Consider the following 20,240-nt stretch of genomic DNA (forward strand, 5'->3'; position numbering starts at 1 on the left):
ATATATATATATATATATACATATATATGCAGAACCTTCACTTCACCTTATGAATCTTGTTTACAAACAATGATGGTGGGGGGAGGGGGGGGGCCATCGTTCCCACGTGTCATTAGCCCAACGCAAGAGAGAGCCATACACAGAACCGTTCAACGTGATCGTATGGTCGTCTTTCGCTACAATTACGAATATGAAACAGCCTTAATGGACACAGTTGAGGAGGAGTCTCGTGTGCAAATTTACACTACAGGTTTCCAGGTAAATATATCACTCAACCTTTCGCTCGGGCTACAATATTTTCCCAAAATAGTTCACTCAAAATACCCAGTACATGTAACACACCACGAAAAATATTCTATAATGAAGTGGAAACATATGAAGCAGATATTTAACGTGCTGGCTGGCTTAATCCGGACCAGGGATTACGTAGGATTAAAGAGATATTTGGCGATTAGTGTTAATCTCCGAAAGGAAGTGGATTTTAATCCACAGAGTCTTAGGCATATATGGAGTCACCATCATTACAAGTACAATAAGGAATCGTCATCATCTATTTGTTATAAGCTGGAGACAGACAGATAGATAGATAGACAGATGAAGACATAAACATATAGACAGACAGACTGACAGACACAGACAGACGAAACACTAGAGAAAACGTGATCGAGGAGTATATATATATATATACATATACCTCGAACCCTGGAACTACCACAGTCGCCCAAGACGACACCCCTAACCACTTCCCCCACGGTAAACCCCCACAGAAAAAATACCCACCTCCCACACCCCCACACCACATCTACCCACACACACACACACACACACACACACACACACACATGAATAATCCCTCTGAAGTACAATTTAGCCTTCCTCCCGGCCAGCGTGTGTATCTTCCTTGTGCAATAATCATTTTGACAACTGCCTGACGCTTAATCAGTGAGGCCAAACGTTTGACAAGTTTAAGGAAGTGGCCCCCGTGCACACAGAAACAGCTAACAAATAAATCTTTTCTCTGCGTATCTCGATATATTTGGAGTAACTACTGTAAGAAACGAGACCAAATATTCTTTTTGAATACTTACGGATACATACGTGATGGGATATTTGGACTCAGAATACCATGAACAATGGTTGATATATGACCATCGAAAAATCCAAAGCAAAAAGGATGATACAACTTTAAAAAGGAATATATTCAATTGAAAACGTGAAGACGTCCCGATATGCAACAAATTATTAAGATACTTATTATCAAATTGGGCAAAACGACACACGTCCAACCCGACCCCCTGAGCTTGCCCGTGTCATCACCCCTATACCAGAGGCACCGAAGGACGAGTCTGACGTGCGTGCAAGACCACCCACCCCCCCTCCATGCGTGTCACGTGACCAGAGGGTTATAGCGTAAGGGGGAGGAGGAGGAGGGGGAGGAGGAGGAGTGGGGATTAGAGGGGGGAGAGGGATTGATGACGAGATGATGACACTGAGCGAAAGTGAACTCGGGGACTTCAACTCTGGCTGCGCAAACTTGGTGGCGATTCGTGTGATGGATACTCACTCAGCCCGCCTCTCCTCCTCCTCCTCCTCCTCCTCCTCCTCTTCCTCCTACCGCCTCCTATCTGGCCTTGCCACCCACCACCCTTCCTTCCCTCCTCCTCATCCTCCTCCTCCTCTTCCTCCTACCGCCTCCTATCTGGCCTTGCCACCCACCACCCTTCCTTCCCTCCTCCTCCTCCTCCTCCTCCTCCTCTTCCTCCTACCGCCTCCTATCTGGCCTTGCCACCCACCACCCTTCCCTCCTCCTCCTCATCCTCCTCCTCCTCCTTCCTTCAGGGCATCAATCAAGAGGCCACGACATCAACGGACGCACTTCGGTCGTCCTGATGACTGATGAAAAGATAATATTAATTGATGATCTATTGGTACCGCCCACAGACGTGTGTGGGTTTGCTACAACCCCACACCTCTCTTCCCCCACACACACCCCCTCCTCTCCCCCGTTATGCACAGCGTCCCGAGGTGGCTTCTCCACCAAACGACTCACCAACCTCCGTCTCTCTCTCTCTCTCTCTCTCTCTCTCTCTCTCTCTCTCTCTCTCTCTGATTGACAGCCATGGCTTTCGAGGCGCGGCTGGGAATAACGGCGCTGATTCAACGAGCGGTACATTGCGGTAAGCGCTACGTGCCGGCCAAGCGACTCGCGGCACAATCTCGTCGTAGGTCCTCAAGATATATATATATATATATATATATATATATATATATATATATATATATATATATATACATAGTGTATATGAACGACACCAACTTTCATAGAACACATAATGTCCTCCAACAGCAAGGACTCGAACCCCGGATCTTTGCGTGGTAGCGTTCCCAACTACCACGCAAAGTTCCCGGGTTCGAGTCTTTGCTGTTGAAGGGCATTATGTGACATATGCGCGTCTCTCTCTCTCTCTCTCTCTCGGAGACACACGAGTTTGAGTCGTTCCAGCCGACGCAGAACAGCTTAATGGAACACGTCTTCCTGGCGGCCAACGTGAAAGTTACGTGTGGATGAAATGGTCGGGGTACACCTGAAACGTGGGCCTCCCACACCCGGGGTGACCCCCTAACCCTTTATTACACACGGGGAATTTATGAATACATTATGGTTTTTCCCACGGCCATGACGCTCCATTCACTCAACTCTCTCTCTCTCTCTCTCTCTCTCTCTCTCTCTCTCTCTCTCTCTCTCTCTCTCTCTCTCTCTCTCTATCTATCTATCTATCTATCTATCTATCTCTATCTATCTATCTATCTATCTATCTATCTACAACTCCCAAGAGATATGATATCTATATATATATATATATATATATACTAATCTACCGCAGGAGAATGCGGTTCTCAGCCTGGCCTCGGCCCAAGCTGCGGCCACGACCGCCGGACCGCAGGACGATTCATGATTAAGCAAGTGTGCGGTGCGGCGCGGTGCGGTGCGGCGCGGTGCGGTGCGGCGCAGTGCGGTGCGGTGCGGTGCGGTGCGGTGCGGCGGCGGTGCGGTGCGGTGCGGTGCGGTGCGGCGCGGTGCGGTGCGGTGCGGTGCGGTGCGGTGCGGTGCGGTGCGGCGCGGTGCGGTGCGGTGCGGTGCGGCGCGGTGCGGTGCGGCGCGGTGCGCACACTGTAACTGCTGAGCTAACTTCGCGCACCGCCTTCAAAAACCAACCCCCCACGAAGGAATGGCGGAGACGTGAGTCTCTCTCTCTCTCTCTCTCTCTCTCTCTCTCTCTCTCTCTCTCTCTCTCTCTCTCTCTCTCTCTCTTTCTTCCCCCAGATATCAGGGGGGGTTGCAGCTGAAGATAAACAGACCCACTGAGATCCGAATTCGCAGACGAAGGCTCAGCCGAAGGCCTGACCCACGAAGACGAAGGGCTGAAAATAGTAAGGGAGAGAAAGAGAGAGAGAGAGAGAGAGAGAGAGAGAGAGAGAGAGAGAGAGAGAGAGAGAGAGAGACCTCGATCGTTACCAGATGGGAGGGGGGGGGGGGTGGGGCAGGGATGCGAGGAGGAGATGACTAGATAAGAGGTGTTTCAGGCCCTCGCTAATTGGAAGTCCTCTATGATAAGCCTGTGTGGAGGCGAGATGTGGGGGAATGGGATGGTTAGCTGTGGGGTTGAAGAGGGAGGGGGTGATGGGTCATGTGGAAGAGGAAGGAAGGGGAGAGGAGGGACAGGGAGAGGAGAGGAGAGGAGGGAGGGAGCTGTTATCACCCCACGTAAGACTGTCATCTGCCTTGGTGTTGGGGAAGTGTGTTGTGTCTGGCCAGACCAGGTGTGTGGTACATGGGTTGTGGAGGTGGTGGTTTACCTGACAATTACACCTTTACTAGCTTTACCTACAACCAACACCACCTCTACTGGCTTTACCTACAACCAACACCACCTCTCCTGGCTTTACCTACAACCAACACCGCCTCTACTGGCTTTACCTACAACCAACACCGCCTCTACTGGCTTTACCTACAACCAACACCACCTCCACTGGCTTTATCTACAACCAACAACATCTCTACTGGCTTTACCTACAACCAACACCGCCTCCACTGGCTTTACCTACAACCAACACCACCTCTACTGGCTTTCCCTACAACCAACAACATCTCTACTGGCTTTACCTACAACCAACACCACTTCCACTGGCTTTACCTACAACCAACACCTCCTCCACTGGCTTTACCTACAACCAACACCACTTCCACTGGCTTTACCTACAACCAACACCACCTCCACTGGCTTTACCTACAACCAACACCGCCTCCACTGGCTTTACCTACAACCAACAACACCTCCACTGGCTTTACCTACAACCAACAACACCTCCACTGGCTTTACCTACAACCAACAACACCTCCACTGGCTTTACCTACAACCAACAACACCTCCACTGGCTTTACCTACAACCAACACCACTTCCACTGGCTTTACCTACAACCAACACCACCTCCACTGGCTTTACCTACAACCAACAACACCTCCACTGGCTTTACCTACAACCAACACCACCTCTACTGGCTTTCCCTACAACCAACACCGCCTCCACTGGCTTTACCTACAACCAACAACATCTCTACTGGCTTTACCTACAACCAACACCACTTCCACTGGCTTTACCTACAACCAACACCACCTCTACTGGCTTTACCTACAACCAACAACACCTCCACTGGCTTTACCTACAACCAACACCACCTCTACTGGCTTTACCTACAACCAACACCACTTCCACTGGCTTTACCTACAACCAACACCACCTCTACTGGCTTTACCTACAACCAACACCTCCTCCACTGGCTTTACCTACAACCAACACCACCTCTACTGGCTTTCCCTACAACCAACACCGCCTCCACTGGCTTTACCTACAACCAACAACATCTCTACTGGCTTTACCTACAACCAACACCACTTCCACTGGCTTTACCTACAACCAACACCACCTCTACTGGCTTTACCTACAACCAACAACACCTCCACTGGCTTTACCTACAACCAACACCACCTCTACTGGCTTTACCTACAACCAACACCACTTCCACTGGCTTTACCTACAACCAACACCACCTCCACTGGCTTTACCTACAACCAACACCGCCTCCACTGGCTTTACCTACAACCAACACCACCTCTACTGGCTTTCCCTACAACCAACACCGCCTCCACTGGCTTTACCTACAACCAACACCTCTACTGGCTTTACCTACAACCAACACCGCCTCTACTGGCTTTACCTACAACCAACAACACTGGCTTTACCTACAACCAACAACACCTCTACTGGCTTTACCTACATCTAAAACTACTGGCTTCCCCTACAACAACATAGACGACTTACCCTACAACACCACTAACACTAGCTTTCCTACAGTATTACAACCAAATGGATTTCCCTCCAACCATCATTAGTGACTTTACAACACTGTACCACCAGTGGCTTTTCCCACAACCCACCCGCTACCACAGCTGGCTTTCCCCACAACCCACCCGCTACTACCACAGCTGGCTTTCCCCACAACCCGCTCCTACCACAGCTGGCTTTCCCCACAACCCACCCGCTACCACAGCTGGCTTTCCCCACAACCCACCCGCTACCACAGCTGGCTTTCCCCACAACCCACCCGCTACCACAGCTGGCTTTCCCCACAACCCACCCGCTACCACAGTTGGCTTTCCCCACAACCCACCCGCTACCACAGCTGGCTTTCCCCACAACCCGCTCCTACCACAGCTGGCTTTCCCCACAACCCACCCGCTACCACAGCTGGCTTTCCCCACAACCCACCCGCTACTACCACAGCTGGCTTTCCCCACAACACGCTACTACCAGAGCTGGCTTTCCCCACAACCCGCTACTACCACAGCTGGCTTTCCCCACAACCCACTACTACCACAGCTGGCTTTCTCCACAACCCACTACTACCACAGCTGGCTTTCCCCACAACCCGCTACTACCACAGCTGGCTTTCCCCACAACCCGCTACTACCACAGCTGGCTTTCCCCACAACCCACTACTGCCACAGCTGGCTTTCCCCACAACCCACTCCTACCACAGCTGGCTTTCCCCACAACCCGCTACTACCACAGCTGGCTTTCCCCACAACCCACTACTACCACAGCTGGCTTTCCCCACAACCCACTACTGCCACAGCTGGCTTTCCCCACAACCCGCTACTACCACAGCTGGCTTTCCCCTACATCCCTCCACAACACATGACTAAAAACCCACAAGTGACCTTGCATCCGTTCGCTGTCATACAGTTTGGGAGATGTGCATATATATGTATACACACCCACCCCCACATACACACACACACACACACACACACACACACACACACACATACACACAGACACATGCGCAGAGGCATGCACAGGCCGAAGCGCTCAGACAGCAATTCATAAACAAGGGGGCCTCCCTTGCAAGACCAGCCCACAGCTCACGCTCCCTCACTCCAACCTTGCAAACGGTACGGGAGGAGGGAGGAGGAGGGTGGAGGAGGGAGGAGGAGGGTGGAGGAGGAGGGACATTACATATGCAAGCCACGGAGGTGTATAAGGTCGGCACACAGGTGTATTCTGGTCGACTGGATAACCCTTGCCTAGTGTAATGCCACAGACAAGTGTATGTGTGTGTGTGTGTGTGTGTGTGTGTGTGTGTGTGTGTGTGTGTGTGTGCGTGTGTGTGTGATTACTAGTTGTGATTACTGGCTGTGTGTGTTGTAGGGGAGAGAGAGATGGAGAGAGAGAGAGAGAGAGAGAGAGAGAGAGAGAGAGAGAGAGAGAGAGAGAGAGAGAGAGAGAGAGAGAGAGAGAGAGAGAGCGTTTTACGCTTGTGTTGCTCCGTCTCATAACCGTGTATGTATGTGCCACGTCTTTCCTCCTATGTATGTATGTGCACACACACACACACACACACACACACACACACACACACACACACACACACACACACTGAACTACAGACCCCCAAACCTCACACCTCCAACCTCACACCACAAGCACTGCCACCTTCCCACACACCCACCCACTCCACAACAATAGATGCGAACAATGAACAATACCCCTCCCCCCAACTCCTTGATCCAGCTCTGATGACACTCCCATTCCACAATAACTAAATAATGAGCGAATCCTCCCTCTCTCCGTGGTGGACTCAATGTTGCTCAACCTATCACTGGACATTTACAGACCACCACGAACTGGTACCAGCAACCGTTCGAAAACCTTACAATCTTTTTTTTTTCCGCCCATGTCCTCCTAAAAAGACCCGAATACCTATTCATATATATACTTCCTATCCTCGTGTATGTTTCGCTACCATGACTCCTGCTGGATGAAACAGATCTTCAGGATCATTACAGCGAAACATAGGGCTTCAAATGTAGCACCGATCATTCGTCTCTATTCCTTTTCGCACACGCACTTCTGCCCTAACACTATAGGTCGACCCACATGTATCAGGCCTGCTAATTCCTCCATGACGACCCCTGTCAAAATCATCTTCGTTAGATTTCATCTTGGGCAAAGAGAGAGTGGGGGAAAATAGCCATATAGACAGAAAGAGTAGAAATGAATAGAAACGAGATAAAAACGAGGAACAGTAGAATGATAAAAATAGAACAATAAAAGGGTAAGAGATAACGAAAGAAAGAGAGACGCGCAACAGAATTCTCCACACTGAACAATGCAGTAATAATTACAACCACAAACTTCATCCTATAGAAGTTGATCACCACGAGTCACACTCCCTGATCTGCTGTGGTGGCGGACGAATTAGAATTACAGGATGTATGATGAAGGAGAGGGGGAGAGAGAGAGAGAGAGAGAGAGAGAGAGAGAGAGAGAGAGAGAGAGAGAGAGAGAGAGAGAGAGAGAGAGAGAGAGAGAGAGATTCATGCACCCGGAAACTTAGGAAATAATGATTAGAGACTTAAAAGGAAATGTAAAGGAATATACAGATAGCTGATGGGTTTCCACATACCGCCAACACACTGCCTCTTCTTCTTCTTGACGATCCTTCTGTCTCTGTAGACCACGTTTCCCTCCAGGTTGCTGTAGCTCCTCTCCACAACCATTTTGGCGCGGTGGTTACCCACTACCGCATGATCCTACTTCATCTGCACTTTCCACTTTTCATGTTCGTCATTGTTTAAGGGGTGGGGGATGTTTGTAGGACACAAGCGTGTGCACCCGCGCGCACACATACACATACGTTCACGCACACACAGGTAAAAGGATGCAGGTCTCTATGTATCTCTACATGATCTACATCTCTGGTAAAATCGTCAGTGGCATCACGACCAAGAATGAAGGATTGTATATAGTCTTTTCTTGCGCACTTCGTGATTCATGAATCATCATGATCCTCAAGCACTTTCATGAGAGACACAAGACAACGTTCGAGATCATTTTCATCTCACTGTCACTTTCCTGCAACATTCAGGTAATTCAAACGAACTTGCCAGACAATGGTCAGATCATTTTCACACGAGGAGGGGAAAAAAAACTGAAAAAAACGAGGCAATAAAACAAGGTTTAGAAGATTACGGTTAATCCTCGATGAATGGAGACCACAACATCACCCGGAGGATAAAAAGAAGAACGTCCTGTTCTTTGAGGCTGAGGTTGTTCTTGGGGAACAGACAATGAAGACGGCTTCTTCAAGGATCTTTATGGGCGACAAGATCTCGAGGAGGAGGTTCCCAAGTGAGAGACTACGAGTGGGGGACATACTGAGGGAGACACATCGAGGGAGAAAGCGTTTAAAGCGAGACACATCGAGTGGGAGAGGACTTCAGCAAGACACGTCGAGGAGTGGCCACCGAGGACGCGAGACGTTTTTCTTCGTGTTCCGCTACATCAAACCTTTTGTCTTGGGTCGTCCTGTTGCAGGCCATTCCGCCCGCTTCATGCTATACCGGTACCCACCACAAGCGAGGATTGATATGGGAATTAAAAGCCAAGAGATAACAAACCTGTCTACACAACAGCGTGTTGATTAGGACCGAACACTGGTAGTTCTTCCATTTGAATAAATGAATATATTAATAAACAAACATCCCCTTCCGTAATGTACCGTGAGGCACCCGTAGATTGTTGCCAGTCTTCCCCATAATGACAGACGGAAGAATAACAGGAAGCAAGAGGAAAGAGTGTCTTCTTTTTCTCGATCAGTTTCGACAAAGTGTTCTCCTGACGAAGACGTATTCGAAACGAATTGAGAAAACTAAATTCCTTGTCTTTCAGTTTACCTTCCTATCTTTCACCAATGGATTCCTATATTACAGGGATCTTCTGGCAAACCCTTATTAGCAAGCTGTAATTAGCAAGTTATTAAGCCCATTAAGCAACTGGACTACATGGTATATAGTGATCAAACATCTAATAAGAGTTTTCAACTCCCCTGACAACCTGGTTAGGAGAAAAGTCTTTTCTCTTTTTATATATCAAAATACTCGAGCGATGATCAGTCTCCACTATAAGAGCACAGACAGATGGAGACTTTCAGCGAATATGTGCGAGATGAGAGACGTGGCTGCTGCCATGTATATCAAATATTCGCCCAGCTCGTCTCTGGTATGGGAACGAGTACAGCAGCGAGCACAGACCAGGAGGAGACCGATGTCTCTAGAAATCCCACAGATCTGCGTTAATGGATTCCACTTCGAGGGATCTAACCGGACTCAAAAACGTAAGATCGATGTAAGGGTTCCGCCTGGATGCATGCATGGAATTAAGGGTAAAGGGTGGGTGTTGGGTAAGGGGGTAGGGGGTTGCCCCGTCGTCTCCTTCTTACTACAGGCCAAGGTTCATAACCACGGGGATGATAACCACTCTTGCACAGTTTGGTACTTACACGCTACTTCCAGACTCGCGCATCATAGTGACTTAGAGAGCTGGTAAAGCTTTCCTGTACAGTTACCTATTCAAAGAAACAGGCTAAGATATACGAGGGGTGTTTGGTAGAAGCGTGATGGAAACCTGGGTCATCGTTAAATGGCCATATGGCAACGTTAGAGGTCAATAATTGACGATATACTAGACGGAGTTGCTACACAGTTGCCGGGGAGGAATGGTAGCGTAGCCGCACTTCGCAAGACATTCCTGCGTGTCTCGCGGCTCGGTACATCTCGCTACGGCCGCGACTTGTGCTGAATATCGAGTCGAAGCTTCAGGCAAGCCAGCCCGCAGTGATCCAGCCTTCCAGTATCGAAATAGCTAGCATGGCTGAATTGCAACACCGATGTCCCAAGCTACTGGACAAGCCAAGAACTTTTCTGGGGCATGAAGAGCATGCTCGAATGTACCTTCGTCAAGCACTGCCATCCGCGGTGAGACGATATTCCTGTGCTACAGTATGGGAACTCCAGCCTAAATGATGCTGTAGGAATGCGAGACAAATGAATGATTATGCCAAACATGTTTGGCAGCGTAGTCTCGTGGGCGCCTACAGAGTGGACAATGAAATATAGATAAAAACACACAAAGACACAGACACACACCAGGGCTTCTATAGTGTTGTGGTTAGCGTTGCTGACCATGAGCCACTGCGGGCCCACCCGGGGGGCTGGACTCGCATGGGTTCGAATCCTGGGCTCACCAGTTGGCCTACACCCAACCCCGCTGTTCATCCTCCCCTGGAGGTTGGTCGATAAATGGGTACCTGGCTTAAGGTGTTGTGTATGTGTGTGTGTGTGTGTGTGTGTGTGTGTGTGTGTGTGTGTACAGAAGTCATGATACATCTATACAAGACTAAGACACGAAGAACCAGGAAAGTAGGATTTTCTCCCCGGAATATAAAAGTAGTCATCACACACACACACACACTACCCTCACATACTATCACATTACTACCACTCACACACCTGGAGCGTTTCAAGCGCTGCTCTAGAAATAGAGGGCGTCCTGCCGTAGACTACCTTGCCAGTGGTGAGGGGCCAGCAAGCAAGCAGGGAGTGAGTGAGGGAGTGAGGGAGGGAGTGGAAGATAATTAGCTCCATGGCAGGAAATTCACCACCAGTAGATTAAACCACAAACTCCATAGTCACTGTCCATTTCTTCCCCGGGGCGTTCCTGCTGCTGGAGAGAGAGAGAGAGAGAGAGAGAGAGAGAGAGAGAGAGACAGAGAGAGAGAGAGAGAGAGAGAAAGAGAGAGCGTTACTGGTAAGTGAGATGTGTACGGACACGGACAGAAGGGCGTGAAGGAGAGTGGGGTGACTGACGTCGCAAACTTCCCTGGTTCGAACCCCCAGCGATTGAGATAAGGCGTCAAAGTGGAAGAAAAAAAACGTGGGAGAGACTGCTCTCTCTCTCTCTCTCTCTCTCTCTCTCTCTCTCTCTCTCTCTCTCTCTCTCTGATCTACACGTAAGGTTCAGTGCCCGAGGATGAAACAAAAGAAGTTTTTCCCTCTCAAAGAAAAAGAGTTCTGTTGGAGGGGGAAAAAGAAAAGAGGTTTCCTATCGCTACGAAATTGCCTCGTCTTACTCTCTATTCCCACGTCAAAGAAATTCCTCCAAAGCCACTTTGATGGCCATAAATCTATCATACAGACAACAACTATCAAACTATATATATATATATATATATATATATATATATATATATATATATATATATATATATATATATATATATATATATTTATATATATATATATATATATATATATATATATATATATATATATATATATATATATATATATATATATTGACAAACTTCTTGATATTCATTACGTATAAGCAGTTATTCATAGCTCAGTCCTATGAAACACTTCACTCGGTATATCGTCACTGATGAACAGTTAACCAGACCACAATGATACACGGTAAACACACACACACACACACACACACACACACACACACACACAAACCAACAAACAGATGACACGCGAGACAAGAGCCCCACACACATAGACACACACACACACACACACACACAAACACACACACACACACACACACACACACACACACACACACCTGCGGCAAAAAGGACAAAAAAATATATATATAGCAGAGAAAAAAAAATGAAGGCAAAAACAAAAATTTTTGCACGTTTGGGGTCAAAGGTTAGGTGCACCGTGAAGCCGTTCTAAGGGGAGGGGGTGGAAAAGGGGGGGAGGTTGATGGAAAAAGGGAGGGGGGAAAGGAGGGATGGAGAATGGGAAGAGATGACCGTCCTTGGACTTGCAACCCTCTGTATCATAGTGATGTTAGGGCAAGGCTGTCTCTATGTGTGTGTGTGTGTGTGTGTGTGTGTGACGGCGTCACACACACACACACACACACACACACACACATATACGACCCAAGTCTGACCTTGGAGGGGCTATTGGATCACGCTTCAAGGTCATCAAAACCTCACCTTGCCAGACCTCCCCCCTACCACCACCCCCTCCCCCCAAATTACCGCCAAATAGTGAGGTGACGCCGTCAGAGTGCGTGTCGCCCCGGTGTGGTTAGAGTGCGTGGCGGCCCTCCTCCCGGCTGTTGTGTGGTGGTGGTGGGGAGTGGGGGGTAGGGGGGTAGGCATAGCGTGGAACAGGTGCGTGACTAATGGGTGTGTGTGTGTGTTAGTCAGGCTGCGTGGCCTAGGGTGCGGTTCGAGTGCGTGGTCTGCGTTGTGTGATGAGAGGGTAGGTGGCTCGGGTCTGGAGCAGGTGCGTGATGGAAGGGTTGTAGTAAAAGGGTGCGTGATCGGAATATAGTGATGGGAAGTGCGTGATACGAGTGCGTGACAGGACCAAATGTGGCCAACAGGTGCGTTGCAAAACGGGTGTGGAGGAGGATAGAGCGTGGTGGCGAACACACTCCAAACACATGCGTCTATATATCGCGCTAACACACTCAATGCCTCTCATCTCACTCGGCTCAGTGACCCGTAGATATGACACCAACTCATCTCTGTGAACTAGGGGGACATGTTTACTTCGCTCTAGGTCACTCATTGTTTTAAAAAACAAAATCATTAGTAACAAACATTTGTCAAAAAGTAAGGTGCATCCACTTGGAGATTCCGATGCGGTCGCAAGAAGTTATCCGAACGGTGTTTTTTTAACGAGATTGGAAATATGTGCGTTTCTCGCTCATGTAGAATGTTAGTATGTATCAGTCATAATTGTAGTGCCCTTGTGTAATCACAGAAAACGTGTGTGTGTGTGAGTGTGTGTCTGTGTGTGTGTGAGAAATCTAAGAAAACTCATTCAAGCACACCTTCACTATCTCCCTAAGTCATGTGGGTGGTCATTTAGACCAGCAAACTACCTAATTAGCTTTTCTAGTTTCCCACTCAGCCTACAAGGTCTATACTATACGCATATTCTCATCCTATTCATTAGAATTCTAACAGCGAATTCGCAACTCTCTATTTCTTCATGCGTAAGGGCTCATTAAGGGTCATGCGTAAGGGTTTATCAAGGGTGATGCGTAGGGTCTATCAATGGTCATGCGCAAGGGTTTATCAATGGTCATGCGTAGGGTTTATCAATGGTCATGCCCAAGGGTTTATCAAGGGTCATGCGTAGGGTTTATCAATGGTCATGCGCAAGGGTTTATCAAGGGCCATGCTTAGGGGTTTATCAAGGGGTCATGCGTAGGGGATCATTAAAACTCGTGCGTAGGGGGGGATTATTAAGGGTCATGAACAGGGGTTAATTGGCGGGAACTAGCCAGACAGGGGCACCAATTACGACGGAAGTGGAAACATTCTTGCACGGCCAACACCTCTGATCCCCACGACTGTGGCACAGACGTGGGTTCCCTACTTATGGCAGTCTTTGTAACGCCACCGCCCGTCTGTGTAACACCTGCACACATGCAACAATCGCTCAGACGTAACACCTGCATTTAACCAACAACAACCCCCCCCCCCCTTCCCAATTTTACGAAACACCTGCACTCCCATCACAGCCAAGCAACATCCACTGAGACGTCACCAACCCGCCATCCATCGTCAGCAAGTTACGCTGAAGTGATTCTTGATCAAAAGTGGATTCCGAACTCGCCCTGGCTATACACACAGGAGGCCAGAGAACACCATGTCTGATATAAACACACATCCATATCGTCCTCAGCCCAAGCTCACCGACCCGGACCTCTCTCTCTCTCTCTCTCTCTCTCTCTCTCTCTCTCTCTCTCTCTCTCTCTCTCTCTCTCTCTCTCAAACATCCCCCGGGGCAAAGCGAGTTTTGATGGAGTTCGATCCATTTTCTAATTATCGCCATCAATGATATTCTCTCCCCCACCCCAGCTCATAATGACCTATGTATATCTATAATGTATATATAATATAAACACGATAACAATTACATAAGCACCGGAGATAACTACGGCTTGTGGTAATTAGATCACATTATCGCAGTCATGAGAAGCAATTACGGCAGAGGGTCGTAAAACTACGTAATTACACTTTATATGATCTTACAATGATAGTTTATATGATCTTACAATTATAGTTTATATGATCTTACAATTATCCTGAAGAAGGTGTTAACGATAATTCGGATGGTCGTTATGATTGATACTGACTTCCTTAATGACCCAAACAGGTAATAGGCTTAAGCCTAACAACCCCACCCCCTCAAACGACCACCCAACCACCGTAATTACCGCCGTAACTGTCATTGTATAACAAGGGTTTGTTTTACGCAAATGGGTACCAAATGTAATTTGACTGAATTTGACCCTTATTGATAACAGTTCATAAAACAATGAGAAAAAGAAATGTATTCCAGTTTTTACCGACCACTTGTCCCGAGGCGATTTCACAATTAACTTGATGTCAGACATCACATGTGGTTAGGTTAATATGCAAATGAGCTCACATTAACCAACTTCGAGTACCCAGGTCCTTCATACAGGAAATGGAGACAAACACTCATTAAAAAAAAGGAGAAAAAACGTGATGCTGGGGGTATCGTTGAAACAGAAAACGTGGGAGTGACAGTCTCCGTTAAAGCTGAAAATAGGAAGATGACATTCTCGTTGAAACAGAAAACGTAGAAAATGGAATTTTAGTTAAAATAGAAAAAAAAAATCAAAGCAATGCTCTCGTTGAAACGAACAACACAAAGACTTAAACTCTCGTTGAAACGGGAAAAGTAAGTGTGTGACGTTTTCGTTAAAACAGAAAACGTGAGTGACATTTTCGTTAACAGAGAAAACGTGAAAGACATTTTCGTTAGCAGAGAAAACGTGAAAGACATTTTCGTCAACAGAGAAAACGTGAAAGACATTTTCGTTAACAGAGAAAACGTTAAGTGACATTTTCGTTAGCAGGGAAAACGTGAAAGACATTTTCGTTAACAGAGAAAACGTGAAAGACATTTTCGTTAACAGAGAAAACGTGAAAGACATTTTCGTTAACAGAGAAAACGTGAAAGGCATTTTCGTTAACAGAGAAAACGTGAAAGGCATTTTCGTGAACAGAGAAAACGTGAAAGACATTTTCGTTAACAGAGAAAACGTGAAAGACATTTTCGTTAACAGAGAAAACGTGAAAGACATTTTCGTTAACAGAGAAAACGTGAAGACTGATGTATATCTACACTGCACATACATATGCTCTAACAGATAGCGAATAGACACAGATGAACAGATATATATAACTCTTACACATAGAAAAACATGAATCCTTGAGATGAAATTGGTCTTTACCATGTACACAGCAGACATTCACCATCGTACCCCAGCTAATGACATAAATATTACCAGAAAAACGTTCCCAGATGGACCACCACAAACGTTTGTCACAGATGTTACCGAAAACGTTCCCAGATGGACCACCACAAACGTTTGACACAGATGTTACCGAAAAGGTTCAGATGTTATTGACAACGTTTACAGATCACTGAAACGTTCGCAGGAGTTACTTAAATCGTTTACATATGTTGATAAAAATGTTCACGTGTGTTACTAAAAACGTTTACAAATGTTACTAAATAGTTCAAGTGTTACTAAAAACGTTCGCATGTGTCACTTAAAACGTTTACAAATGTTACTTTAAACGTTTCTAAATATTATCAAAAACCTTTCACAATTATTATCAAAAACATTCTCTAAAAATTATCATAGATATTACTAAAAACGTTCATAGACATTACCAAAAAAAAAAACGTTCTTTTCACAATATGACCACGAGGTAATTGAAGATTTTGTTCTAAAAGATTGTTCGCCATACAAAAAAAACCTTAATATTCTATACCTGTAGAATCAATTAACATAAATTTTGACACTAAAATAGCGTAGCGCAGAACCCGCATCTCCGAAATCTTTTAAAAAAGAAAAATCCAGTTGTTCAAGACTTTGTAACTCCTTGAGAACGAGGGTTCGACCCTTGGGTATGATGGTACGACCTTTGGTGATGGTACGACCCTTGAAGACGACCTCTACGACCTTTAAGCGCCGTACCGTCGTACCTAAGAGATGCACCGACACCCTTTAAAGGGCGTGTATCGTCGTGTTCAAGGCGGGGGAATGGGAGGGATTCGATCCCATGATCCGAGATGAGCGTTGACCGCCGTCAGTAACCCAAGGTGGGGGTGTATGTAAGGCGTGGCTTTCCAACACTTGACACAACCACTGCTGAAACCGTTCTGCGCGAAAGGTGACGCTCCCGCCGCGCGCAGTTCTGTAAACGATGACCAAGAACGGCACATATCCGGTATGTGTGTCAACCTCCGGGGACGTCGACGACTTCATCTATCAACACACACGGGTGAGGAACTGTCTGTGTGTGTGTGTGTGTGTCTGTCTGTCTGTCTGTCTGTCTGTGTGTCTGTCTGTGTGTCTGTGTATGTGTGTGTGTGTCTGTGTGTGTGTCGTGTGTATGTGTGTGTGTGTGTGTGTGTCTGTGTGTCTGTCTGTCTGTCTGTCTGTCTGTATTTGTGTGAGTGTATGTATGTATGTATGTATGTATGTGTGTGTGTGTGTGTGTGTGTGTGTGTGCCACAGACAGCGTACCCCCAACACCCCCATCGCATCCCCTCCAGCGATCATACACGCCCAAAAACCATTGTAACAATCGTACAACCCCATCGGGTGATTCATTCATTACAACCCATTGAAGCTTTTAATCACCCCCCATCTTAACTGTCCTAATTCCTTGGCCAGTTACCCAGACGCCCGGGAACCAACTCCCTGCAATTCGTGAATTAGAAGATGATACAAAATTACGATTAAAATCAGTATATATTGCTCAAAAATTTTCATCCATGGATGTGTTTCATTGACTGTACATTCAATGCATAATTCGTACACTGTATAACTTCATTAATGATGTTAGAACTTTAAACTGGCGAGGGAATTATGTGGATTGCAAGCACCCGTCATGAGTTGCATGACCTCGGGTGACCTATGACCTGGTAATGACCAGGTCATGTTTACTTCAACATAAAAGGACACCGACCCTAAACCACATCAAGCCAAACGTTTATAAAAAAAAAAACCATCCATTTCCTTGTTATTAGATGTATATATAAACATCCACTTCCTCGTTATCAGATGTATATATAAACATCCACTTCCTTGTTAGCAGATGCTTATACAAACATCATCTTCCGTGTCATGAGATGTTTATATAAACATCACTACACAGAAATGATTCAATATAAAAGTTATATATATATATATATATATATATATATATATATATATATATATATATATATATATATATATATATATATATATATATATATATCTTTCCCATCATTTTCAGTTGAATCATTCCAGACGTATCTTTTTCAAACTACTTCCTTAATCACTGTCATTTGCATAGCTCTTGCGTTTGCATGATTGCATTTTCTGGATGACCACACGAATCGTTTTCTTTCTGTTAGCACATACATGCAACTCACGGTCAACTTCATATATCGCATTTACATGATATGTATATATATATATATATATATATATATATATATATATATATATATATATATATATATATAGTGAAAAGAGGTTTAGAACATTTTTTCCACGACACAATTCATCGAATCACTTATTTAAATGCGACCGTAACGACACTTCGGTCATTTTAACATTTCTCTCTCCCTTTCTAATTCATTCGTGTATCGTGAACACGGTCTTTGCGCCTTGTGCTATACACACACACACACACACACACATCACGCAATGCGCACACGTCCGCCAAACCTCACCACACAGGTGAACGCACCGCCATCCAGCTGGGCCAGGGAGGAGGTGGAGGCGGGAGCGACCGCGTACACTCCACTCTGCGATCAGAAGCACACTGAGAGTGCGCCACAGCTAACGTCGCCTCCACCACACAAGGTCTGCCTCCCGTGTTCCCTCCTCCTCCTCCTCCTCCTCCTCCTCCTCCCCATGTGTCAACCACGGGTCACGCCGTGTTAGCCCAGCAATACGTCTAAGTAATAATGGTCGACCATTGTTCATCATTGTATTATCCGACACGGTGTATCTTGAGGATAATAATGACAATCATATACTTAACACACGTAATATATATATATATATATATATATATATATATATATATATATATATATATATATATATATATATATATATATATATATATATATATATATATTGAATGACGTAAGGCTAGTTCAGCTGTTTGACTGTAACTCCTTTACCATGAGAAATATCATAAATTTTCTATGATTTAAACACACAAAAATTTGTAACATGGATATTAGTGAAGGTTTATACAAATTGGATAGCTCTGTCGTAGGCAAAATTTGTAAAACAGTTCCCTTTCCTGTCTACCTAATAGAAATTTTATGACAGGCATGATGCCAGACCCGACCACCACCCTCCCGCACACTGCCAGATCCGAACACACCAACCCGAACACTGCCTGACCCGAACACATCAACCCGAACACCATCATCCGGTAACGCTTGTTTGCCAATGGCGTCTAAGCTACGTCTCTTACCCGTATATCAACTGACTGTTCTACGTCTTCTATCTTATTCTTGTATCTCCCCTGATGATGTGATTATCACACGAAAGTGCACTTGGGAATCTGTCGTGTTCCATTTTCCTCGCGGTTTTATGCATATACTAGATCACGCGCACCACTGTGACCTCTTGTAATATATATATATATATATATATATATATATATATATATATATATATATATATATATATATATATATATATATATATCCCAGATCTTTCTAAAGGTTGCGCCACATCCAGTGGCAGGGAAACGTAAACTACTTTGGAGTTCACATATATGTGTGTGTGTGTGTGTGTGTGTGTGTGTGTGTGTGTGTGTGTGTGTGTGCAACAGACATCTAACATTAGACAGAACAGACCAACAGACACAGTGCAACAGACCAACGAGGACATCATATGGAAAAGACGAACAGACAGACACTGGCTGGACAGAATAACAGACACTGGACACAACAGACACTGGACACCTAAGACCTACACACCGACATAATTACCATACAAATCGTCCAATCTGTTAGCACAAATGTGGGCGTTAAGGAGAAGAGAAAGAGAGGACTTGCCCTCATCTCTGCCATCATACTTGGCAAGACTTACAGATACAATATGGACGGGAATGAGATCAACACACAAAGAGATAAACAAAATAAGATTTGTAAAGTCAATTAAGATTATTCTAAACACACTAAGGTAATTCATTCAACCCCAAAAAACCCACATTTGATCAACACATAAAGAGATAAACAAAATGGAATTCGTAAAGTCAATTAAAATCATTATTAACACTAAGGTAATTCATCCAACCACAAAAAACCCACATTTGATCAACACACAAAGAGATAAACAAAATAAAATTCGTAAAGTCAATTAAAATCATTCTAAACACACTAAGGTAATTCATTCAACCACACAAAAAAAAAGAACATATTTCGCCTTCAAGCCACAAAGATGATTGTACAAGGTTACTGAATATTCATCACACCTTCAACAGCGAACACAGTCATGTTTAGAGGTAAGAAGAAAAAAGAAATCTCACACACCACACCAAGAAGGACGTGGAGTAGGCAAGACAACAGAGCCACAGCGCACAGTGGCGATAACCTGAAACAATTAACAATGGCCCACATGCTGGCCACACATGTCATAATATGGCACACAATGGTTTCTCCTATCCTCGTGTGTCTCTGCAGTCTTTTTTCTTTGGATTATCTCTCCCTCTCTCTCTCAATTCTCCAACGCCA

At 45.7% G+C, this 20,240-nt stretch overlaps 1 protein-coding gene across 3 annotated transcripts in view; it reads right to left on the minus strand.

Moving 5' to 3' along the window:
• LOC139761441 (pleckstrin homology domain-containing family G member 5-like) overlaps nucleotides 1-20,240 on the minus strand; it is a 593,230-nt gene that overhangs the window by 498,720 nt on the left and 74,270 nt on the right. The window contains exons 1-2 of one of the 3 annotated variants that reach the window (XM_071685646.1): nucleotides 18,230-18,262; nucleotides 8,030-8,478 (exon numbers count right to left, since the gene is read on the minus strand). The exons of the other annotated variants lie outside the window; for them this stretch is intronic. Of the exons in view, the coding sequence (XP_071541747.1) occupies nucleotides 8,030-8,123 (94 nt within the window). The 5' untranslated portion in view covers nucleotides 8,124-8,478; nucleotides 18,230-18,262. Of the gene's footprint in view, nucleotides 1-8,029; nucleotides 8,479-18,229; nucleotides 18,263-20,240 lie in introns of those variants that run through there. 3 annotated transcript variants of the gene reach the window in all.

This window comes from Panulirus ornatus, chromosome 40 (assembly GCF_036320965.1).
Source record: "Panulirus ornatus isolate Po-2019 chromosome 40, ASM3632096v1, whole genome shotgun sequence".
Classification (NCBI taxonomy): Eukaryota; Metazoa; Arthropoda; class Malacostraca; order Decapoda; family Palinuridae; genus Panulirus; species Panulirus ornatus.